Here is a 26,593-nt window from a genome sequence, read left to right on the forward strand (position 1 = left end):
CTGCTATTATTTAGTAATCACATTCATTAAGAGCACTAACCAGCCAGGCACAGTGGCTCATGTCTGTAATCCCACTGGGAGGCTGAGGCAGGAGAATTGCAAGTTCAAAGCCAGCCTGGGCAAAACAAAAGCAAGGTGCTAAGAAATTCAGTGAGACCCTGCTCTAAATAAAAAACAAAATAGGATTGTGGTTGTGTGCTGAGAGCCATTGCCAAGTAGGAATGACGCATGGCAATTTGTCAGCCTACCCAATGTTGCTTAGAGGAAGGACTCTCCATATTGGACCCAGGTCATTTGCAGTGACATTGCATGTATGCTTGAGTAAAGGGACCTTGCTCAAGGACCAGGGCGGATCCAGGTTTAGGGTGTATCCTGCTGAGATTAGGGAGTATCCCGCTCCCTGGGTTCAGGGCTGTTCCAGGTTTAAGGTGTACCCTGCTGGGAATAGGGCTTATCCTGCTGCCTCAGTTTTGCCCGCTCTTTGAGTTCCCATTGAGTTCTTGTGGGATTCAGAGAGTATTTGGGATTCAGAGCCCAGTGGATTTGGCCCAGAATGTGAATTTCCCCAGAACGTGATTGTAGAGTGCCAGTGTGAGTTCGGGAATAAAGAATTGCTGTTTGAATCTACAAGGCAGTGAGTTGCTCGTGATTTTGTGCCCAGCCAGACTGTGGCAGATGTGGCTCTCTGGTACTCCAAAAAAGAAGCACTAATCAAAGTTTCACAATCCTGTATTTGAGATTCAATTCTGCTTGCTGCATCTCTGAAAACTAAAAGCATGTCACTTCGCTAAGCCTCAGTTTCCTCATCTGTAACACAGGAATTATAAAATGCTTCCTTACCCATTAGAGGTTGCTGTGAAATTTCAACTTGGTAAAGTCTAAATACACAAAGCTCAATAAATGTTAGCTCTGATTTTATTTTTAAGTTTTCAAACCAATTTGATTCTTGTATTTTGTATAAGGAAGGCTAAAAAACGGCTTTAGCATTAAAAAGGCCATTTGTTCATTTCTCCTTAGTCCTTAATGTTATGGAGAACTATAAGACAACATGCCCTAAAACCCATTTCATATCATAGTCAAGTGATGAGCCCATGTGTTGATCACTGAGTCAATAGTAAATAATCTTAAAGTATCATACTCCAAGAGGCAACAATTTCAGAGAAGCCACAATAACTTATTGTACTTGAAATAATTTACATATAATAATGTGTGTATAAACCTGTACATATAATTTTTATCAAGTATAATACGATCATACAAAAACACTGACTCACAATATAGTTCACACATACCAAAGAAGGCTATTTTATTTTTGTCCTTTTTACATCATATTTTAGGCAAGATGAGGAAACCCAGAAAATAACAGGAATGGACTAGTTTATAAAAACTGGGTATTTTATAAGTGAAACACATTCAGTCATCTACATCTCTCAAATTGCAAACAATGTGATTTACTATACTCCCAAAATGAACTTAAATAAATTATTGCACAATTCTAATGACATATACGTTTTCACTGGTTGATAGTCTGGTAGAAAAGGTATGTAAAGTGATTTATAAGTTAAAACATTTCATACAAAAGGATTTTTTTGGGGGGAACTGGAAATTGAACTAAGCGACACTCAACCATTGAGCCGCATCCCCAGTCTTATTCTGAATTTTATTTAAAGACAGGGTTGCTAAGAGTTTTGTCATTGCTGAGGCTGGATTTCTACTTGAGATCCACCTGTCTCAGCCTCCCAAGCTACTGGGATTACAGGCATACATCCAAAGGAATGGTTTTAACCAAACCCTCATAATGTCAAGAGAAAATGCACTGAAATTAAAAATATCTGAAGCACGCATTTTTAAGACCATTAAAAAAATACAAAAAAGGTTAAAAATGTCATAAAATAAAAATTTATACAGATAAAGTTAAGGGGTTAAAAACTATCAAATGTATTAAAATCATCTAAAGCCAAATAAGACATAATTTATCTATATAATTTAAATTATAATATTATATAAATGTATTGCATATTATATAATACATATATAATATAAATTAAATACAATATATTTATATAACATTCTAATTTATATTATATTATACATAATACATTTATTTTATCATATATATACACAATAAAAATATATAAATTATATATAAATTTTATGTATATTAATATATAAATATATTATATATTCATATTATATATTCATAATAATATATTATATATAATTTATATAATATTTACATAACATACTTATATATTTATATAAAATTATATATATTAATATATAAATATATAAGTATATACATTATATAAATTATATATATTACATTTCGAAATGTTTATGATTCATATGTATTTCATATAAATTATATATAATATATGAAATACATATATATTATATATACACATAATAAAATAATATATAAATATTATTTTATTATATATAACATATTTATTATATATCATATAATAGATTTATATTAATTTATATGATATTGCATATCATTGTAATGTAATTATATAATAATATAATTTCTATTATTAATAAGAGAATAATACAATCATTATACTAGTACAATTAATATTAATATAATATATAAAACATGGATTATATTATAATTATATATAAAAAACTTATATCATATAGATATATGTAAATCTATAATATGTAGTATATAATATATAATATGTAAATATAATTTAAATTATATAGTTTAGTTATTTGGCTTTAGAAGGTTTTAATGCTTCTGATAGTGTTTTTTCCCTTAGCTTTATCTGTACAAATTTTTATTTTATGACAGTTCCAAACTTTTAGTATTTTTTTTTAAATAACAAACATTTATTGGTGTCACGGTAGAAAAAAGTTCCTACCCCAGATGTGTATGACCCAGTTGTTAAATAGAACATTTCTGAGGTGAACACACATCCTGACCCACATTTCTATATCCAGTTTTTTAAGATAGCAAATTCCTCCTCTCTCTCTTCCCCAAAACATGTGAGCAACTGCTAATGGAAAGCAGTAAACAGCCATTTGGGCTATAGCATTTTCAACTCCACTCTGAGGTGAAGATTCCAATTACATTCGAGACTTCAGTTCTCTCAGTTTTCTCCTAAGAAAAGTTCTGAGTCCAGTATTTACAATATTACAGCACTAGCAGATCAGTGTCTTCAACTCATCTCTTTCTGCCGTATCCTCTTCACCAGTTTGGGGAGGGCCTACATTTCCATAGAATTTGCTGATAATTGGCTGAACAATTTCTTCTAGTTCCTTCTTTTTAGTTTTGAAGTCTTCAATGTCAGCTTCTTGGTGGCTTTCCAGCCATTCAATCTTTTCCTCTACAGCTTTTTCCATGGTCTCCTTATCTTCAGAGGAAAGTTTGCCTCCCAACTTTTCTTTATCTCCAATCTGATACTTTAGAGAGTAGGCGTAGTTTTCCAACTCATTCCTAGTATCAATTAACTCCTTGATTCTTTTGTCTTCCTCAGCAAACTTCTCAACATCATTAACCAACTTTTCAATTTCTTCAGGTGTCAGGCAATCTTGGTCATTGGTAATTGTAATCTTATTTTTGTTCTCTTTACCTTTGCCTTCAGCTGTCACCCAAAGAATAACATTCACATCTATCTCAAAAGTGACTTTAATCTGGGGGACCCCACAGGAGGAATTCCAGTGAGATCAAATGTACCCGGAAGGCAGTTGTATTTTTTCAGGGGTCCTTTACCTTCATAGACCTTGAGTGGAACAGTAGGTTGATTATCAGAACCTGTAGAAAAGATCTGAGACTTCTTGGTGGGTACCACATTGTTCCTTGGTATCAGTTTGGTCATGACACCTCCCACAGTTTCAATACCAAGTGTCAGGGGACATACATGGAGCAGTACTAGGTCACCTGTATCTTGATCATCAGAGAGTACACCAGCTTGGACAGTGTCACCATATGCAATAGCCTCATCCGGGTTTATGCCACAGGATGGATCCTTGCCATTCAAGAACTCTTTAACAAGTTGTTGAATATTTGGAATTTGAGTAGAGCCACCAACAAGAACAATCTCATCAATATCAGACTTCTTCAAGTCAGAATCCTCCAGTACTTTCTGAACAGGCTTCATGTTTTCTCTTCAAATTTTGCCTGAGTCAGTGTTTCAGAAAAGTCTTCTCCTTCATAGAAGGACTCAATTTTAATTCTTGCTTAATGTTGAGCAGACAGGGCCCACTTGGCCTTTTCTACTTTACGCTGGAGTTTCTGCACAGCTCTGTTTTCTTTCCTAACATCTTTGCCAGTCTTCTTTTTGTACAGCCTGATGAAATGTTCCATAACACGCTGGTCAAAGTCTTCTCCATCCCGATGAGTATCTCTATTGGTGGCCATGACTTCGAAAACATCAAATTGTCAATGGGGAGAAGAGACACATAGAAGGTTCCACCACCCAGATCAAACACCAGGATGTTATTCTCTCCCTCCCTCTTATCCAGACCATAAGCAATACAGCTGCTGTAGACTCATTGATGATCCTCATAACATTCAGACCAGCAATAGTTCCAGCATCTTTGGTTTCTTGCCAGTGGCATCATTAAAATAGGCTGGTACAGTAACAACTGCATGGGTAATCTTCTTTCCCAAATAAGCCTCAGCAGTCTCTTTCATTTTAGTGAGAATCATAGCAGAGATTTCTTCTGGAGCAAATGTCTTAGTTTGCCCACCTCCAATATCAAACTGAATGTATGGTTTATGTTTATGTTTCTCTTCAAACACTTTGAAAGGCAAGAACTTGATGTCTTGCTGCACAGAAGGGTCATTCCCAGTGCTGCCAATGAGCCGCTGGGCATCGAAGACTGTGTTCTCAGGATCTGAGGTGAGCTGATTCTTGACTGTATCTCGGATCGGATGTTCTTCTTCAGGGGTGAAGGCCACATAATACGGCCTGATGCACTTGCCCTGATCATTGGAGATGATCTCCAGTGGCCATTCTTGAACACCCCAATGCAGGAGTAAGTGGACCCCAGGTCGATGCCGACCACGGTACCCATGTCCTTTTCTTGTCATCCTCCTCAGCCATGCTGCGCAGAGCAGCAGCAGAACCGCGGCCACCAGAGAGAGCTTCATCTTGCCCTAGCTGTTGGCCAGTTGCTCTCCTCAGCAGACAGCCAGAAGTCGCAGGCAATCCAGCAACAGGCCGCAGCTGAGAGGAGTGAGGTTACAGGTCTCTTACACTCGAGATGCCTCAACTCTGTCCGTCTGTCTTGTCTCTGCCAATGTCTCAAACTTTTTAGTATTGAAGTGCCTTTTCTTTCTACAATTGTATTAATGACCATATGTAAAAATTGACAAGTAGAATGCTAGTAAAAACAGATTCGCAAGCTTTTAGGCCACTATGTAAATATTTAAATGTTAAGTGAATTGCCAATGCTTCCATACATGCTATAACAACACAAGTGGTCAAAGATGCACTAGAACATTATGTGGGAAAAAAATATATTCATACCCCAATCAACATTTTTCAGGCACTTGCATTCAGAAGCATTTTATGAATCAGCACCAGGTTTGCTCCAAAATAAAGCTCATTTTCCCCTACTGCCCCTATTTATTGAGAACAATATTATACATTAAGGATGCATTTACATGAATCATATTATAGAGAAAATTATATTAAATTTAAAATTATAATACTTATTTTATGCATAACTTCAAAAACAGAATTTAAAGACAATACCAGTGAGCACTAACATTCTATATGACTAAAACACTATCATTCTATATGAGTAGCAAACACAATACAGGCCAAAAGGCATAATATACACTTTGGCAATCCTATACAAAAGGGGTTCTGTTACAACATTCTTTCATAAAATAAACACAATACATAAAAATGAAACAAGAAAAAGAAAAACTGAATTTTGAAAACCTACACAAACTGTGGCATTTCAAATTCAAGGTCTTGCAACTCTTCCATTTGTTTTAGCCTGAGTCCCTGGCACATTGGATTCATGTCAGGCAGGCCAACCTCCTCACAGTTCTCTTTAGGCTCAGCAGCTGGTTTCAAAGCATAAGCTGATGTGCTGTCTGCCTCTGGAACAGATTTCTCCACATGACTCAGGGGAATAAGAGCTGTGCTAGGAGGCACTGCTGCTGAAGGTGAAGCTGGTCTCTCCTCAGTCTCCCTGACTTTGCTGGTCGGGGTAGGTGGTTTGTAAAATGTTGTCCCGAGATGGGGCTGCAGTATTCTGGGTGCTCTTGCAGGAGCAAGACGGTGAGAATGAGAGGACAGTCTCACTGGTGACTCTCTTGCTGAACTGGCTGGTGTGTTGGGCTGTGTGGCACCGTTGGAATGGTCACCACTAACCTTGATGCTCATTGTCACTTTTTCCTGGAGTACACTTGGCACAATCACTGCACTCCTGCCAGTTAAGTTCTTTGGTTCACATTGTTGTTCCTGAGTTTTCTGTGGAATCTGCAGATCAAAACCATTAATTTGGGAGCCAACAGTAGTAGAGGTATCTTTTCTATTAAGTCCTTCAAAGGTAAGATTCTGGCAAAACTTGTCTGAATTGACATTTCCCACATTTCTGCTGTTTTTCTCATTAGGAGAGCTTGCAAGATGGAACCTATCTACAGGCAAACAGCAACATCTGATCTTGGGGCTTGGCATAGGCCTCTGTATATCTTTTGTTGTCACATCGGATTTCAGACTAAGTGGTTTCGTGGTTTTACACATATTGTCCATCTTTTGTGATGATGATTCAAGTTCTTTGTGATCTGAAAAAGAAGAGATTTTTTTTTTTTAACTACATGAAGCTTGGTTAATAAGGAAGTGTGGTTATTTATGAATGGGCATTCTCTCAAACAACAGAGTCTTACATATCTTTTCCAACATTATTTTCTCAGTCATCTATGCAGAGGAATTAAAAATCCATACAATATTAAAGGCACATTTTTAATTAAAGCATTGCTTTTTAAGATTCACCTTAATAGAACAAATAGTCACAAAGCACATAAAATTAAAAAAAACCACTTCCTGTAATAACTTGTTTTAATATACTACCCATGAATCAATATTTTCTGTGTTAAGATTTTCCTGATTTCAACAGGCAGACAATGGTAACTCTAGAACAGTAACACTATTCTTTACACCAACAAACGCCTTGTCCTGAATCCCAAGGACTTTGCCTGTCACTTAATCTGCTTTCCAGCTACATTCTGTCCATACTGAGGGCAACACACCAGAGAGGACTTGGATGCTCTCCCAGCTGATCCACTAATACATGGCAATATCCTCTGGACAAAGGAAGGTTGAAGAGCTGTCAAAATTGCCATTGTGCTACTGGTCCTGGAGACTCCAGATTTACCTCCTTCTCTTTCTCCTCTAGTCTGGTCCCAAGGTCCGTTTTCTCACCTATAACCCTAGCATCTCCCACTCTCTCTTTGCTGCATGTACCCCAGAAGCTCCTGTTGCTAGAAAGGTGCAGCCATCTGGCCATGATCCTCATCTCCCTGCAGAGAAACATCAGACAACTGTGTGCCTTGCCACTGGTCTGATGGCTTTCCAACAGCCCTGTTCATAGCCCACATTCCTCATCCCTGCCACCTGGTCCTTCTCCCATTTCCTTGGGCAGTGGTTTGCAGACAGGTGCACAGCAGCATCACTTGATGATGATCGCAGGTCATCATCTCATCTGACATCCTTCTTCACCTGAGGCTTCTGGCCTCTCTTTCCTGCTTCCCAGGCAGTGCTCATGTGATTTGCTGTCCTGGACCCTTCTCCACATTGATAGAAGGGAGCTGAGCCATTGTGGTTGGATGGCAACCACCAGAACATATTTACAGTCCTGCAGAACTTCTAGCACCACTTCTAGCTGCCTGGGTGATGTCGCAGCTCCTGCTCCAGTACTGCCCTGGGCAAGCCTAGTGCACTAGCCCTACCTGCCTTCTTCTGTCAAGACAAACTCCTATGTGGAGATATGTTGGCATGTGGTGTTAATGATCTTCTAAAGAAAAGGTTCAGAATTACCTGGTATGTAATAAAAATTTCAAATATTTTAAAATTATTTATTGTTATTAGTATACCTATCTGGGAATCAAATTTCATTGGACAGTGAAACAAGGTTCCATTTAGGAATGAGACAGGATGAGGTTCAAATCCTGAATCAACAATAATTTAGGGACGTGACACTTGGCATTATTTACCTTCTTCAGACTGTTAGCTATGGCTTAAATGAGGCCAAGATTCATAGCACAGAAGTGCTAATAAGATCAAATCAGATAAATGGAATAAGTGAGTCCAGTGCTTTTCTTTGCAGAGAGGTAATGGACTGTCTTTGTTTTCAGACTTTTTCAGGCTACACTCATTGATATTTCATTAATTTAATATATCAAATTTAACATTTATGACTATGTATTGAAAAATTCAGATTCAGCTCTACTAAAGCAGTAAGGAATGAAAGGTTTTCAACCCCCTTACCAGAAACCATTCACTGAAATAAAACGATCAAAAAACAGAGAACAAAAAGACTGGAGCCAAGAAAATGGAAGACATGTGTGCTTAATGTGCTAAAGATAGGCCACAGGTAAAGGGACATCAAAAAACTTTAGGAGTCTATTTTTTTTGAGTTTCAGGAGTCCAGCTTTTTTCTGTTTTGACTTTAATTGATGACAAAGAAGTAAAGGTGAAAACAAATCTCAGAAAGTGAACAAAAATAATTTATGAATTTCAAGATATCTTTTTACAAGGAAGAAAAAAACCCATGACATTCATTTAAATGACATTCACTAAACTTTCTCAATGGCTAGAAAAGTTAAATAATAAAACTTTGAAGTTTGAACTTACCTCAACTAAACTAACCTTTTTTTTAAAGGATGAGTATTGTAGATGGACACAATATTTTTATCTTCATTTATTTGTTTTATATGGTACTGAGGATCCAACTCATGGCCTCACACATGCCGAGGCAAATGTTTTACCACTGAGCTACAAGCCCAGCCCTCACCTTGGTTTTTAATCATGACTTCTTGGCAAGGTTTGAAATATGCAAAGATATATGTTACATGACCACTCACCAATGAGACATGCATCCCTTTTTTCCAATGCATTTTGCTTGCATTCTGATTCCTCAAATGATGTAGCCAATTCATAATTTTTAATTTCAATATCTGCAGTGTGAATATCCTATTGATACAAGAAAAGTTTTAAACTAAAAGCAAAACACATCTCAAACAGTTCAAAGATTATTAACTTGTTAACATAAACATCACAAATTTAATCCAATTCTGAAATGGTCAAAACTCACTTGCTTTGTAGAAAAATATTGTGACTTTGTGGAATGTTCTGTTGATATTATGGGTTTGGAAGGAGGGCTTATATCCACCCGAGGTGCAACAACGTCAGTATTAGATGAAACATTTTGTGGCTCTAGGGACCCATCGAAGATCATCTGTGCATTGGTAATGATGAAGTCTACCAACAGGGCCTGATTGGCATAGGCAACAAGAGAGGAGGAGATGGTACAAGGAGTGGTTGTAGGCCTGGGCCTCATGAGACAGGGTCCAAATACCACCCCCAAGTTTTTTGAGTTCATCAGGTTCTCTTCAGAATGGTCTACAACCCTGAAAAGAAGAACACATAAAGTGTATGAGATTTGCCTAATAGAGGTCCTTAATGGTAGTTTACTATGAATTGAGAAGTTTGGAGATAACTCGGGCTATAGAAGTCTACAAAACATTTGTCAAGGGTCAAGTTAGGTAGGTCTAGGGAAAGAATCCTTTGTTTCATTATGATACTTACCACACACCAAACTGAGTTTCAGAGTACTATATTAGGATAAAATGCATGTAAGTAGAAGGAACTACTGAACTCAGTAACAGAAGGAAGAAAAACACCTCTAAAAATTGCTCTATCAATGTATGTCGGATATACTCCCCATTTCTTATACTGGAAACTGGCACTGTCAATTTCTCTCTCACTTCCCAGTTAGTTTTCTTTTTTAAAAAAATAATTTTTACCTAGACATGGACACAATACCTTTATTTTATTTATTTATTTATTCTTATGCAGTGCTGAGTATCAAACCCAGTGTCTCACATGTGCTAGGCAAGTGTTCTATCACTAGACACACTCCCAGCTGCCCACAGCTAGTTTTCTAGCCTAGATGATTCTCTCTCCTGAACATCTCTCTGTTCTGTTGCCACTATCAATGTTCTGGTTTTACTTCAAACACTCTCAGCTTGTTATTTCTATGACTATCCAAAGAAATCTCTCTCTGCCTGGTTTAGCTATCAGGATGATACTAGATTCATCTATGGGTGAAAAAGCTGTGATATATATATATATATATATATATATATATATATATATATATAGTGAATGGGGTAGTTTTGCTATTTGTCTTTCAGAGGATTCATCACTGATGTATAGAAATGCATTTGATTTATGGGTATTAATTTTATATCCTGCTACTTTGCCAAATTCATTTATTATTCTAGAAGTTTTCTTGTGGAGTTTTTTTGATCCTCCAAGTATAAAATTATGTCGTTGGCAAAGAATGGTAATTTAAGTTCTTCTTTTCCTATTTGTATTCCCTTGAATTTCTTTCATCTAATTGCTCTGGCTAGAGTGGCAAGCATTATGTTGAACAATTTTTAGATGGAATGCTTCCAATTTTTCTTCATTTAGAATGATGTTAGCCTTAGGTTTAGCATAGAGAGCTTTCACTATGTTGAGGTATATTGCTACTACCCCTACTTTTTCTAATATTTTGAACATGAAAAGGTACTGTATTTTGTCAAATGCTTTCTCTGCATCAATTGGTATAATCATAGGTTTCTTCTCTTTAAGTTTATTGATGTGATGAATTACATTTATTGATTTCTGTATGTTGAACCAACCTTGAAACCCTGGAATACACAACTTGATCATGGTGCATTGTTTTTTTTTTATATGTTTTTGTATGTGATTTGCCAGAATTTTATTGAGAATTTTTGCATCTATGTTCATCAGGTAGATATGGATCTGAAATTTTCTTTCCTTGATGTGTCTCTGGCTGGTTTCAGTATCAGGGTGACACTAGCTTCACAGAATGAGTTTGGAAGGGTTTCCTCCTTTTCTATTTCATGGAATAATTTGAAGCCCTTCAAGATATGAATAGTTAAAAAAAAACTGTGGTATATATACACAATTTACTATTACTCAGAATCACAAGAGAATAAAATAATGGCATTTATAGGTAAAAGGATGATGTTGGTGAATATCATGAAGTAAGCCAATCCCCCAAAATCAAAGGCCAAAATTCTCTCTGATAAATAAATGTTGATACATAATTGGGTCTCTGGGGATGGAGGAACATTGGTTGGGCTCAGGAGAGGGAAGGAAGAGGAGGGGTACGGGGTAGGAAAGATGGTGGAATGAGACAAACATCATTACCCTAAGTACATGTATGATGGCACACGTGGTATGACTCTACATCATGTACAGAGAAAAGAAAATTTGTGCTCCATTTGTGTACAATGGATTTAAAAGCATTCTGCTGTCATGTATAACTGATTTGAACTACTAAATTTTTTTTATTTTTTTTTATTTTATTTATTTATTTGTATGTGGGGCTGAGGTTCAAACCCAGGGCCTTGCACATGCTCTACTGCTGAGCCAAAATTCCAGCCAGAAAAAATAAATTTAAAAAAAATTTAAAAAGGAGATCTTAATTGTTGTCAGAAAGGTCTAGCAGGCAAATCTGAATATGTGAAATTCCTGATTCCAAGTTCTTTAGTGGGTATAGAAACAACATGGTCAACTAATCTGCCAGGTAGGTAAAATGTTTTATCAAGTCTCTAGGAAGGGTAGCACCGTTCCTGCTACTGCTCGCTATATTGTAGCCTAATGAAATCAAATTTTCTAAATGCAAAATGCTTTCTTGTGTCTCCGTGTCTGTTTCTCTCTGCCTCGTATGCTCTTCTGCACGTTCACTACCAAATCACCACTCAGTTCTTGAAATCAGACACAAGGCCTTTTGCCTCTTCTGCTCTATTCCTACCCCCAAAACTTCCTCTGCATGCCTACAAGCTGTGCACAGCTACTAGAAAAGGATGATGGTGAACTGTGGTTATATACATATCTGTACCCCAAGAGGATAAGCCCACAAATAGCAGAAACCCTATACTTCCATCCTAGTTTCCCCAGCCAGAGCCTCACACACAGGAAGCACCTGAGGGAACCATGTTTGCTGCATGAACATGTATTCAATGTCTCCCTCTCCCAACACATAATAAAAACATCCTAAAAATCATTTTGAAAATCATAACACAACAATATAAATGTACTGAATACTATTGCCCTGTTCAATTAAAAATGGCTAAGATGGTATAAAAATTCTTACCTCCTAAGATGGATGATAAGGTAATGTAGAGTGTTGAAATTGGACGGTGGCAATTTTCTTAGAAGGTCCTTGGTTTTGAGAATAATTTGGTTGATTTCCGTACACATATTTGGAGATGTGTTGTCTTCAGAGTTGTCCCTTTTGGTGTCCTGTTCTTGGTTAATATGTTGGATGACATTTGCAAGCTCCATAAATTCCTGGTACCATTGGAATAAAACCAATGGTTCTGGTAGCTAAAGAAACAAAATTATATTAAAATACCTTTGGGTTGAGGTTGTGGCTCAGAGGTAGAGTGTTTGCCTAGCACATGCGGGGACCTGGGTTTGATCCTCAGCACCACATAAAAATTAATAAACAAAATAAAGGTATTGCATCTTGCTACAACCAAAAAATAAATATTTTGAAAAAATCTTCTGCCTGTTTTCTTTGTTAAATCAACTATAAGTGAGAATTGCTCAAATAATTTAGCATGTCCCTTTAGATTAACAAAATTTTCTAAAGTCAATCTGTATTTATTGATATCTTTTTCAGTACTGGAGATTGAAGCTAGGACCTCAAGCATGCTATGCAAGCACTCTAGTACTCAGCTTCATCCCTGCCCATAAAATAAAATATATATGTTTGGTAGAGAAGTGACTTAGAAAGCAAGTCAAAATCTTGACTATAAATTATATTTATGTTAATAACAAATTAATAGATAATGAGTGAAATTCTAAACTTTAAATGAAGTTTAAGCTTTAAGCTTCATTATGGGATTTTAAAACTCTTCATCTCTATCCTAAACACATTATATTCACATCTGCCCCCCAAATAGCATAATCTTCAGCTGTTTTACTGGAACAAACATAGAATAGTGAACAAAATCTATAAAATAAATCAGAAACCCATGGATTTTATGAGTAAGGGGTAAAAATATCCAAGTGCTAAAGGGCACAGATTTTACTTGGGCAAGAATGAAGATCAGCACAAGATAATATGACCTACAAAAACATACTGTCAACATCTCATGAAACTTTAAAACAGGCTGATTTGCCATGAATAGATCAAAAGAAGTAGTTCTTACAACAAATATCCACTGCCATAATGAATTTCAATGTTTCTACTGATCTACAATAGAAAATTCAGTGAACAGTTAGCTACCTGATGTCCTATAATATCTGTGGGAAGTTAAGGTGTTGCCTTGTGATCAGTTTCTATCTTCAGCACTCTGGGATCTGAGGCAAGTCACATCACCTCTTGGAGCTTTAGGTCAATGAGTCAGATAAAGGCTACTCTCTAACACTATTGCAAGAATTGAGCACACTTTCACAAATGAAAGTCTTAGACATACAAAATTCCTCAACAGAACGCAAGTTTATTGTATTGGACCCAATTCATCTCCTCTCCCTGACTGACTAAACAAGGTTAAGGATGACACATTATGAGACTTCCAGTCATTCAAAGGTATCAGCCTCCATTTCTCAGTTGAGGGGTCTGTAGAATGTGATTAAAGGGTTATCAGTGCTTTCCTGGGCTAACATTGTAGATCCAGCAATTTATACTTAATTTCTTTCCCTCCTGCAATTCCACTAAAATACAGTAGGCTCATAAGGACTAGGAAAATAGGGAAAACCAAAAGCAACAATTCACAAGTAGAAGAGCAGATGAATAAGTCCTGATGCAGCATTTCCAAGAGAACTGACCCTTTGTCACTCAACATGATTTTCAGAATCCTAAAGGGATGTGGACAATCACTACCAGGTCCTCTGATCTTGGCTTAGGTTGCAGGTGGGCCAGCTGAGAAAGCTTAGCTCTCTATAGAATCCTGTCTCCACTCCATGTACTAGGGCAATCTCCTTTCTAAAACTCTGGAACATTTTTCTCTGGGCAATGGGATACAGAGGCTCTCTGAATCGAGGCAATGCCAAACATAAGGAACAGAGAAGTAACTGTCTTCAAATGGGGATATGTTGGCTATATGCACACTGAAAGCACAGATCCTACAGTCTTAGTAACCCTGGCTCCCACAGTATTGGTACTGTATCTCTAGGCAAGGAAAAAACCCTTTCCTGGGGGACTGGGGTTGTGGCTCAGTGGTAGTGCACTCATCTGGCATGTGTGAGGCGCTAGGTTTGATCCTCAGCACCACATAAAAATAAATAAATTAATTAAAAGTATTGTGTCCATCAAAATTAACAAAAATGCCATCCCAGGAGGACCACACCAGTGCCAGAACAGGGAACTAGAGACATGTAGTTAGGCATACCAAACAGTCCACCTAGACCACTTTATAGTAAAGTTCAAAGTTTTTAAAAAGCCTTGATGTGTGTTCAAGTGCTTCCAAAGTGATTTCAAGCCCAAACTCATGTAACTAGACACCATGAAAGACAAAAATCAAAATGGGTAGATAAAGAACAAATTGAAGGTGTAAAATGATGCTGTCAATATGCTGGCAACTAGTCAGATATGGTGAAAGAGCACTGGAAATGCAACTGATCTAAATTGAGATGTGCTCTAAATGAAAAATAGATACCATATTTCAAAGAAGAAGAGCTGCAATACAAATAAATAAATAAACAAAATACCTCATAATTTGAAAAACTAGATATTTAAAATGTTAAATGATATATTAAAATTCGCTTCACTTTATTTTTAATTTTTATGTTGCTATAGAAAATTTAATGTTATATATGAGGGTCACATTGTATTTCTACAAAGGTTAGGGGTCAAATAGAGAAAAGAACCCTTAATGAGAAAAATCTATGAATATCCACAATAAAAGAGCATCATATAATCATTTAAAAAATGTTATCAAAAGAATAGAAAATCAGACTTCTTGAATATTAAAACATGATTTCACAAATGGAGTAATTTACTTATTCAAGAAGAAAAAGACAAGGAAATGTCTTAGAAAGTTTTTGAAGAAAAAAAGAACAATAAAGAAAAGGTAAGGGAACTGGAGAACAAGTATGCTTGCCAAGCAAGTGCAAGACCCTGAATTGTTAATCCCCATGAGTACAAATAACAAATTTATAAATATTTATATGTGTGTTTGTGTATGTGTACACACACACATCTCCAAACAAGAGCTTCAAGTACAGGGGTGGGAGAATGGCAATAAAAATCAAGAAAAGTTCCAAGAACTAAAGTGCTCACAACTGACGGAGGTCATGGAGTGGCCAGAATACTGGATGGAAATATATCCACATCAAAGTACATCATTATAAAATCTTAGAATAATGAGGGGGATGATGACATAGTCTATACCAATGAAAAATATGAAATATAAAATATTTTTGCTCTTTGCATTTGATGGTAGGTTTAGAATAAAACTTTAACCTGCTGAAGGTAAAATTTTAACACTTCACAGATATCGTGTGAAGAAAATTCGGAGAGATCTACTAAATGCCTTCCGTTTTCCAGAGCTCGACACAGTATTGCCATTTTTGCCTTGTTGCCACTCACTCGATAAATTCCCTTGAAGAGAAAAGAAAAACAGAATGCAATATTTTACTTTAGTACAAAGGGCTAAATGCAGACATCTAGACAGAGTTGATGTATCTACTTCAATTTTATTAGTATTTAAAAAATACAAGTTGAAGTCAAATAAATTAACATTTTCCAAATAAATGTGAATAAATTTAGTTATTACAAATGGAGAGTGCTGATTTTCTTAAAGTCTCTTTTTCATTAAGACAAATCAAAAAGGCATTTATGTTTTTAGAGTTTTAAGAGTAAACAACATACTTGTAAACACAAGGCAGTCTTTTCAATTTCTAAAGTACACATTTTGATTATGAAAGGAATGCCATCTGGCTCCTTTTTGGCAACACAGGACAATTCTGCTCCAAATAAGTGCATTTTCCCCCGAAGTTTCCGATGTCCGCAAAGGATGGTTAAGTTTGCCATGCATTTTTTATGGCAGACAAGAAGACACTATAAGAAAATGATATTTGAAAACTGATTGACTCACCTTAAAATTATTCACAACTAAGCAAAATACAGGCCGACTAATAACGACAAAAATATGTTAAAAAGTACGATTTGTGGTTTGTGAATTACATTTAACAGGAAAACAAAGAAGAAAATTATAGAAATAAACTGTGGGACTTTATTAAACATGTACTGGCAAGCCAGGTGTGATGGCATATGCCCATGATTCCAGCTACTTGAGGGGTTGAAACAGGAATTTCACAAGTTGAAGGCCAATCCAATCTAGCAAGAACCCATTTCAAAACACAATTTTAAGAAAGGGTAGATGGGCTGGGGATGTGGCTCAAGCGGTAGTACTCTTGCCTGGTGTGCGCGGGGTGCTGGGTTCGATCCTCAGCACTACATAAAAATAAAATTTAAAAGAAGATATTGTGTCTACCAAAAACTGAAAAATAAATATTAAAAAAATCTCTCTCTCTCCTTCTCTCTCTCTCCCCCTCTCCTTCTCTCTTTCTCTTCTCTCTCTCTCTAAAAATATGGCATGTGCAAGACCCTGAATTTAGTTCCCAGGAGTACAAACAACAAATTTATATATATTTAAATGTGTGTTTGTGTGTGGACACACACATCTCTAAATAAGTAAAATCATAACAAAAAGTATATAGCAAAAGAAAAAATTGTGAATCCCAAAAGATCTTACCTCTTCGCATTTAAGACCTCTAAATATGAAAATGCGTTCACAGTATCGACATCTTGCTGGAAATCTCCATTTTCTGAACTTATGGGTGGCAGCTGCTTTTGCCATTAATGATTGCTGAAATGTTCCAAAGGAGCTCGGTCCTTACAACAGAAATGTTAGTATGTAAGAAGGGTAAAATGACAAAAACATATACCACATGATATTGTACTTGGAATAATTTTTAGACTTTGAGATTACTTATATATTACAAAAGCTATTATTTTGCATTTCTAACATAAAAAGCATCTCATTTATTGATCTCTTATAAAACACATTTTTATGTACTTATGACAGTGGAATGCATTACAATTCATATTACACATATAGAGCACAATAGTTCACATCTCTAGTCATATACAAAGTATATTCATACCAATTAGTGTCTTCATACATGTATTTGGCATAATGATGACCTTCTCATTCCACCATCATTTCTAACCCCATGTTCTCTCCCTTCCCCTCCCACTCCTCTGCTCCAGAGTCCTCCCTTGTTCCCCCTCCCTACCCCACTATGAATCCACCTCCTTATATCAGAGTGAACATTTGGCATTTGTTTCTTTGTGCTTGCCTAGCTTCACTGAGCATTATCTTCTCCAACACCATCCATTTATCTGAAAATGCCATGATTTTATTCTCTTTTATTGCTGAATATATAGGATTTTGGAAGAACCCTGCATGTTTTTATGCAGAAATTAACAAGTTGATTCTAGAGTTTATATGAAAATGTTAAAGATATAGGAGAGCCAAAGAAATTTTAGAGAATCTAGACTACTTGACTTCACAATTCACTGTAGAGCTACAGGATTCAAGCCAGTGTGCTTTTGGCCTGGGAAGAGACATGCAAATCAACAGAATAAAATAGAATTCAAAGTAGACTCTCTTGTATTTAGTGAAGCTATTTCTTTTTTTTTAAAATTTGTTTAATTTTTTAAATACATGACAACACTGGAATGCATTTCAATTCTTATTACACATACAGAGCACAATTTTTTGTATCTCTGGATATAAAGTACGTTCACGTCAGTTTATGCCATTATATATGTTCTATTTTTTTGCATTACAATTCGTAATACACATATATACCACAATTTTTCATATCTCTGTTTGTATATAAGGTATGTTGACACCCATTTCAAGTCTTCATATATGTACTTTGTATAATGATGTCCATCACATTCCACCATCCTTGCTAATCCCCTTCCCCCTCTCTTTCCCTCCCACCCCTCCCTAGAATTAATCTCATCCTCCCATGCTGTTCCTCCCAACTCAACTATAAGTCACCCCACTTATAGCAGAGAAAACATTTGACATTGTTTTTTTTGGAATTGGCTGACTTCATTTAGCATTATCTTCTCCAACACCATCCATTTACCTGCAAATGCATAATTTTGTTCTTTTATCAGGCTGAGTAGTATTCCATTGTGTATAAATGCCACTTTTTTTTATCCATTCATCCACTGAAGGACATCTAGGTTGGGTCCACAGTTTAGCTATTGTGAATTGTGCTGCTATAAACATTGATGTGGCTGTGTCCCTGTAGGGTTCTGTTGATTTCATTGTATAATTATTTCACCTCTTTTGTTGATTCTCAGGTATCTTATTTTTTTTCAGGATATTGTGAATGGGGAGTTTTCCTCATTTCCTGCTAAGAGGATTTGTGACTGATATACATAAATGCTTTTGATTTATGGGTGTTGACTTTATATCCTGCTACTTTGTTGAATTCATTTACTATTTCTTGAAGTTTATTTAACTTTTGTTTGGAAGATCTCACTAGTGGTGAGAGAGGTGGGTTAAAATCACCCAAGATTATTGTGCTGGGAGGTCAATTTGACTCTTGAACTTGAGAAGAGTTTGATGAGCATAGCTGCACCATTGTTTGTGGCATATATATTTATGATTGTTATGTATTGTTGATGTATGGTTCCCTTGAACAGTATGGAACGTCCAACTTTATCCCTTTTGATTAGCTTTGGTTGAAGTCTACTTTATTTGATATGAGTTTGGAGACCCCTATTGCTTCCTCACTATATGTGAGTGGTATGATTTTCCCAACCTTTCACCTTCAGTCTGTGTATGTCTTTTTCTATCAAATGAGTATCCTGTAGGCATTATATTCTTGGATCTTTTTTAAAAATCTAATCTGCTAGCCTATGTCTTTTGATTGGTGAGTTTCAGCCATTAACGGTTAGGGTGACTATTGAGATATGGTCTGTATTCCAGTCATATTTGTTTATTTGTATTACTTAACATGACTTGGTTTCCTCTTTGATTAGTTTTTCTTTTAGTGTACTACCTCCTTCTGCCGGTTATCAATGTTTTTCATTTCCTCTTCATGAAATAGTTTGCCAAGGATGTGTTTTAGTGTCGGTTTTCTAGCTGTAAATTCTTTTAACTTTTGTTTATCATGGAAAGTTTTATTTCATCTTAAAATATGAAGCTTAGTTTGGCTGGATACAAGATTCTTGGTTGGAACCCATTATCTTTCCAGTTTGAAATATGTTGTTCCAGGATCTTCTAGCTCTCAGGGAATGTGTTGAAAAATCTGCTGTTATCCTAATTGGTTTACCCCTATAAGTAATCTGATTCTGTTTGCTTGCGGCTTTTAAAATTCTCTCGTATTTCTGTATATTGAGCATTTTCATAATAATGTGTCTTGGTGTGGGTCTGTTGTTATCTTGCACATTCAGTGTCTTGTAGGCTTCTTGGATTTGGATTTCCATTTCATCCTTCATGTCTGGAAGTATTTCTGATACTATTTCATTGAATAGATTGCTCATTCCTTTGGTTTGAACCTCTGTGCCTTCCTCTATCTCAATGACTCTTAAATTTGGTCTTTTTATGCTATGCGATATTTCTTGGGTTTTCTGCTTGTGGTTTCTTATCATTCTTGCTGTGCTTGTCTACATTCTTTTCAAGATGATATACTTTGTCTTTGTGGTCTGATGTCCTATCTTCTAAGTTGTATACTCTGCTGGTGATGCTCTCATTTGTGTTTTTAATTTGGTTCATTATTTCTTTCATTTCAAGGATTTCTGTTAGAATATATATATATATATATATATATATATATCTATCCTCAATCTCCCTGTAGAGGTTATCATCTGCTTCTTGGATTTGTTTATGTAGCTCATTGTCAAAGTGATCTTTCACTGTCTGTATTTCTTGTCTAATGTCTTTTTCAAGATTCCAAAATATCTGAATAATGTAAATCCTGAAATCTTTCTCTGTCATTTTTTTCTGCTGTTTCTGATAATTCTTCTAATGATGTATTGTCTTCAATTGTTTGTGGTATTTTCTTCCCTTGACTTTTCATGTTGCTGGTATTTCTTTCCTGCTCTGTGGGACTGAAGTGTTATACTTTCTACCCCATAGATTTGTAGTGCTCTTGTATATTCCAAGATCCCTTCTTTGTGGGGAAGGACAATGTTGACAGTTCCCAATATCAACAATACACCACTTATGTGTACATTACTGCTATTAAGACATTTGTAGTCTCAATGTCTAGTAATGTTAGATTCAATTATAATTTAAAATATAATCAGGAGTTTCATAGAAGATGTACACTTTCTTCTGGTGGTGGACAGAGAACTGGAGGTCATGTATCTGACGTTATGTTAAGGGCGAAAGATGTGAGGGCAATGGATTAATAAAACTTAAGAAATTTGGAGGAGAACTCTAATCAAGAAGGTTAGTAGCAGGGGAATAGACAGGAGGTAATTTAGGGGAGACAAGTATGTGGGAGGACAGTAGAATGCATAAAAACAAACACATATATGTGTTTAGAAAATTACAAGAAGTAAAACTAATAAAAATTAGGAGGTTGAAGGAGAAAGAGAGGGAGGAAGAAAAATAAAAAGGAAGCAAAAAGAGAAAAAAGAGAGAGCGAGAAATAAAAAAAGGGGTGGCTTATGCAATTCCTTTATATTATATTTTTCTGGTCACTCAGTTCTATTTCATGCAAAGTTCTTGGTTGTGGGGTTGTGGGGATCAGAGAAGGAGGGGTAGGGGCGAAAGAAAGAGGATAAAATGGAAGAGAAGAAAACAAAAAACAAAACAAACAAACAACAAAATACTCTCAGAGTTCCCTTTTCTTCTCTTTTCTTTCAGTAGGTGGAGTTGTCTATTCCAAGCTTGGTTCTCTGCCCTCAGGGTGGTGTAGGTAACCAGTGTGAGAAGACTAAAGCTCTTCCTGTCTTATCTGGGCTTCCCTAATCTTGGTCTCTCTGAGTTGCTCCTAAGGTTTTAGCCCCCTTTCCTCTATTGCTTATCAGGTCTCAGCTGGGGGACTTCATGCCCTCCACCTTAGAATCGCACCAGGTGGGCAGCTTCCTGGTGGCACTGCTCTCCTGTTCACCTGAGAGCTGATTTTGTGCTGATTGTTTCTCTACCGAGTTATTACAGCTGGGGGAGGGGATTTGGAACCCAGGTACCTGTTCAGTCACAGATCTGGCTGGTAACCACACCCACCAAAGATGGTGAGAAAGGTCGAGTCAGTCCTTTTCCCAGTCGGGGTGTCTGGTGAGGTGGGGGGAGCTGGGATGTTCTTGTGCTGTGCCTAGAATGTGGTCTGGGGACCTGCGTGATAGCAGAGCGTCCTCTGGAGTTCTGCCACTCCGCGGAGGTGCTGAGTTGGTGTCTCTGCTCCCCCACTTGAGAGTGGCACCTGTGCTCAAACTGTGGGCTTTGGGACCGGAGCCTGGAGTCTCACCTGAACACAGAGTTCTGCTTGGTGTTCACAGCTCTGGTGGATTCTGCGAAAATCCGCTGTATGGAGTCCTGTCATATGCGCTGAGATGTTGTGTTTCCTCAAGGCAAGACCCGGAGGAGGAGAAGCCACCTGATAGCTTTCTCTGATTCAGGCACAGAGAAGCTAGAAACAGGATCTCCTCTACTCTGCCACCTTGGATCCCAGTCAACCGATTTCTGACAGAGATGCCAAAGTACTTCCGTGGTCTTTCAATAAATGGTGCTGAAATAACAGATATCCATAATGTGAGGGATGAACCTCAAACCTTATTTCAGTCAACTCTAAAATGAACAGGAACCACACACCTAAACATACAACCTAACACTATCCGTCCTTGAATTCAAGGTTAAAAAGGGCAGCTGCCTATTTTTATAAATAAAGAATGTTTTAGGAACACAGCCATGTTGATGTATTGTGTATAATTGCTTTTAAGGATTATTAAGTATAATGGTAGTAGAGATAAAAGACTGTACATGTGTTGATAATTTTTGAAACTGAGGTTGTATACACATAGTTCAAATACTCTTGGGCCTACTTTCATGACTGTTTGAAATTTCCCATGATAAAAACTTGTTTTTCTTTTTTTAGTCTACCTTCAGATCTACTCTGGGCTATCTCAAGATCATCCCCGTAAGCTCCATCACTCTCCTTCCCATTTCTCTCCAGCAAGGCTCAACCAATCCTAGAGTCCCCTGAATGTCCTGTGGAAGCCAGCCATTCATTCTAACATGCTAAGCACAGATGTGACATCATGGTGGTACTGAATGAATATTAGAGAAATATATTGTAAGTAAAATTATGGAAGGTTCTGTCTGCATACACTCTGAAGTTGAAACTGAACTTACCCTTCCCTAACACTTCTATAAACATGTTAATTAGTTCCTACCTCTTCCTTTCAAAGGAAGACTATGGGACTAGACTGTAGTTCAGTGGTAGAGTGCTTGCCTAGCATGCCTGAAGCCCTGGTTCAATATGTAACACCACAACAAATAAAATAAAAAGGAAGACTGTGACATTTTAAAACTTTCTCAGCAATACATCCTGAAACTTTCTTCAAGAAAAATAAAACTCTTATCAAGGGATGCATTATTGCTGAATATCTGCTCTATGAGCAAGGTGGCTCATTGCCTTATCACGTAATAATAAAGACAATTAATAAAACACATACCACTTTCCACAGAAAAGACCAGAATGTGCTCCCAACCTTTATCAATCCCCTGGATTCTTTACACACATGAATTATCTTTATGTGTGTGGCTCATCACCATGATGAAAGTGAGTGGGAAATTAAAAAGAAACAGCAAACCAACTACTCTTCAGAGCTATTGTCTGTGACTTGTTGTCTCAAATCAAGTGGTTCTGGCTTGATTTGAGACACCTGCACATTCTGGCCACCTACAGAGCTTTCTTTCAGATTCCTCAATGGCTCAGAGCACATGGCTGCACTGTCAAAGCAGTGAGATCCTGGTAGACATTAGAGATAACCAGCAATTCTGTGCAGAAAGCCTCCCCACTTCTGTGCTTATTAAAGTTACCTTTCACTTTCAAGCTCACACAAAAATATCACTTCATTCCCTCCATTGAAAATAATCATTCCTTTGGCTCTAGTATTTGTTATTGTATTCTGCCACTCATTAAATGGAAAGGTTCTACAGGGAGTCTGTCTAGCATAAAGTGACACCCTGCTAAATTTTCAGAGTGAATGGTGAATAAATTATGATGGACGAGCATCAGAATTCTTCCAGAATCCCTTCTGGGAATCATCTTTGTTCAACGGTAGTACTAACCCCCTGGGACCAAGAGCAGTTGTAAAGGCCCACATTCCTAGGTCAAGGACTTTTGCAGGTGGGAGGTGAAGGGGATGATAATTGAGAAGTTGTTCTATTTTCCGGAGGTGGAGTGGGCTGGTGTTACCCTATGTTCACTGAATAGTGATTCTTCAACTCAGCTAAACTTCAATATCCTGCCAACTTGGGGGCTGAAAGTTTTCTACCTGGGCCCATCGGGCTTTCTTCAAATTCAGTCTGAAAGGTTTTATCAAAATCATGAGACCAGAGCTATAGGTATTGTCAACCTAATGAGGCTTAAGTGTCACTGTTCCTCACTTGCACAGTTCTAACAATGAAGTAGCATTTCTAAGTTGGCATTTCTGGCAAACTGCTTAAAGAACTCACTGCAGGGAAAAGGATCTAAATCTCAAAGACACACATGTATAATGTGCTGTGATTTATTTACTCATCCTAAATACTCACCTTCACATCTAATTTTGAATTATTTTTCATGAAGAGGGAGACCCCTACACCCAAACTCAATAAGGAGGTGAAGTGAACCCAAAGAAGAAAAGAACAAAACTGATATAGAACAAAAGCTGCCTGCTGTTTAGAAATGGTCTTGGAATATTCACAAAACACCTAACACTCCTCCCTTCCCCCAAAAGATCCAAAGAACTCAGTGGATGTCAAAGATCCAAATGACTCAGTGTGGAACCCTCTCCTTGGTCTCCAAGGCAGGGACAGTAGTGAAAAAGTGAAATAAACCAGCACCTGTCTGACTCAAAGAAAAGGACAGTCCTGGTCCACTTGGTTTCCACAGAAGGGGGGCGACCTTTGGAACACCAGATTTTTATCACCCACAGGGTCTTGGGGTATCCTGGCCACATACTCACAGGGACATACTCTCCTTGTAGCAGTTGGGATCTCCCAGCTTATCAATTCCAATTTTCACCCTAACTTTGTGTGCTAAGGTCATGGTTGAAAAATGGTGAATGGAAACAGAAGGGACAGTAATAAGGAAAGGACAGAGAAGAGGTAGGATAGAGAGGCAACAGAGGGGGCACTCAGAAATAAAGGCAAGGAGAGTGTCCCTGCACCTTTAGACCCCTCTCCCCTCCCCAAAGTAGTCATCAACCAAGGCCTAGATGAGGTGAAGTGGGTAAAGAAAAAGTAAAAAGGGAACAGCACTTGTTAGTTTCTTTACCTAGGTACTCATCAGAATGAAATTTCAGGAAATGTCACAACACTTACAAAAAGATCCCAGTGGGAAAGACGATCGTGAAGACCTGAAAACCAAGAAGGAAAAGTCAAGTTAACCCGTGAGTATCCTGAGTATCACGAGTATCGCTCTGGTCCGCAGCTGCCTCAGCGACGTCCTCCCGCTCCAACTGCTCACTGATCACCAAGGACCACAGTGTTCCGGTTCCCATAGTGCCCGCTCCTGACATCTACCGCTCCTGGGCGCCCATCCCAAGGTTCCATCCTCCCGGAAGACCCCGCCCCGCCCGCAGCCGCCTCCCCTCTGGGACCACCGCTTGACCCTGCAGCCGCCCTGACCCTGGATGGCAATTGGTCAGCTACACTGACTACACTAGCTCGGGACCTAATTTGACATGAAAGTAAGGAGACATTGTGAGATCTCCCCTGTCCATTTCTTCCCTCCTGCTTCCTTTGTGGTAGTCCAGGAGTCCAGAATTACCTCAAAACCTTATTGTCTCAGGGCTAGGGATATAGCTCAGTTGGTTGAGTGCCTGCCTTGCATGCACAAGGCCCTGGGTTCTAATCCCCAGCAGCAGCAGCAGCAGCGCGCGCGCGCACACACACACACACACACACACTCACAAATGAAATCTTATTCTCTCTAAATCTGCTGTTTGTCAGCAAATCTTCCTGAAAGTTTATGTTTTGAAAGCATGATGCCCAATGCAGCAAGGTTCAGAGGTGAAATGGAGGGATTATGAGAACTGTAATGTAAATTCATCCATTGATGAATTACTAATTGACTGTATCACTGGGTGGTAGCTGTAGGCAGGTGGGTAGCTGGAGTAAGTAGGTCATTAAGGGAATGTCCTTGTCCCTGACTTCTCTCTCTCTCTTTCTCTCTTTCTCTGTCTTTCCCTCCCTTTCTTTCCCCCTCTCAGCTCACCACTCTCCCCGCCTCTAATCTACTTGCCCCCCTCTGGCTGCTATGCGCTGAGCAGCTCTCCTCCACCATTTCTTTCTGCCTTAATGTTCTGCCTCTTCCAGAGTCCTGGAATGGACTAGTCGTGGACTAAACCTAAACCTCTTAAGCGGTGAGACTAATCTGAACTTTTCCTCCTCAAAGTTCTTCTTGTCAGGTATTTCAGTCACAGTGACACAAAGCTGACTAACACATAAACATTTGGGTAACTGACCTAAATATGTGATCTAACACCCCCTTTTTTAAAAAATTCATACCAGCCAGCTTATGTGAATGCTGTTCTGGGCCTCCACAGACAGAGGCACCCATGCAGCCTTCTCCTATCCTTTGAGAAATAATAGTGACATAAGAGGAATAATCATGAATAATTGCTGTTTCAATATATATTTTTTGGAATTTCAAAGGACTTTGGAGTAGAAAGGGAAAGTATGTCTATTCTACCATCTTTTCTTGAAATATTAATATTTAAGTCAAGAGACTTTTGAATTTACTTTTTCTTAACCCATTTTCTTCTATCAACACACCAGAACTACTTCAGAACACTAAATTAACTGTATTATTTATGTGGCTTTGATTCCTGTATTAGCTTTCCAAATTTTTCCTATACTGGGTTAATGAGACACAGAATACAAGAAGAATTCAAGTTAACCTCTTAAAAACAAACTGTCTTCTATTTAAAAAAAAAAAAAGGAAAAAATAATGAAAGCAAACATTACCCAAAACCTTTAATCATTCCCAGAATCCCATCTCTCTCTAATAATCCAAAAACCCAACACACATATTTCTGAGATGTAAAAATCTCCCACAGGTCTTTATCCACCCTATTTTCAAAACTCAGGAAATTTCACTACAGTCATAGATATTACAAAAATTTATCAATT

The 26,593-nt window shown here is 37.5% G+C and overlaps 1 protein-coding gene and 1 pseudogene across 2 annotated transcripts; both read right to left on the minus strand.

Moving 5' to 3' along the window:
- Window positions 1-2,929: 2,929 nt before the first annotated feature.
- On the minus strand, window positions 2,930-5,355 carry LOC308657305 (endoplasmic reticulum chaperone BiP-like; annotated as a pseudogene). Its single transcript has one exon. The product of its transcript is annotated as an endoplasmic reticulum chaperone BiP-like (transcript).
- A 486-nt stretch (window positions 5,356-5,841) lies between these two features.
- On the minus strand, window positions 5,842-21,710 carry LOC308655489 (rho GTPase-activating protein 29-like). Its single transcript, XM_081305592.1, has 8 exons — window positions 21,442-21,710; window positions 16,970-17,109; window positions 16,084-16,272; window positions 15,676-15,813; window positions 12,358-12,590; window positions 9,280-9,595; window positions 9,050-9,158; window positions 5,842-6,751 (listed from the first exon to the last, which is right to left on the minus strand). Exons 2-8 carry the CDS (start codon window positions 17,072-17,074, stop codon window positions 5,901-5,903), a joined length of 1,941 nt encoding a protein of 646 aa, XP_081161718.1. The 5' UTR covers window positions 17,075-17,109; window positions 21,442-21,710; the 3' UTR covers window positions 5,842-5,900.
- Window positions 21,711-26,593: the final 4,883 nt, after the last annotated feature.

The sequence above is a fragment of the Spermophilus citellus genome (assembly GCF_964194105.1).
Source record: "Spermophilus citellus genome assembly, chromosome: 9".
In the NCBI taxonomy this organism is placed as follows: domain Eukaryota; kingdom Metazoa; phylum Chordata; class Mammalia; order Rodentia; family Sciuridae; genus Spermophilus; species Spermophilus citellus.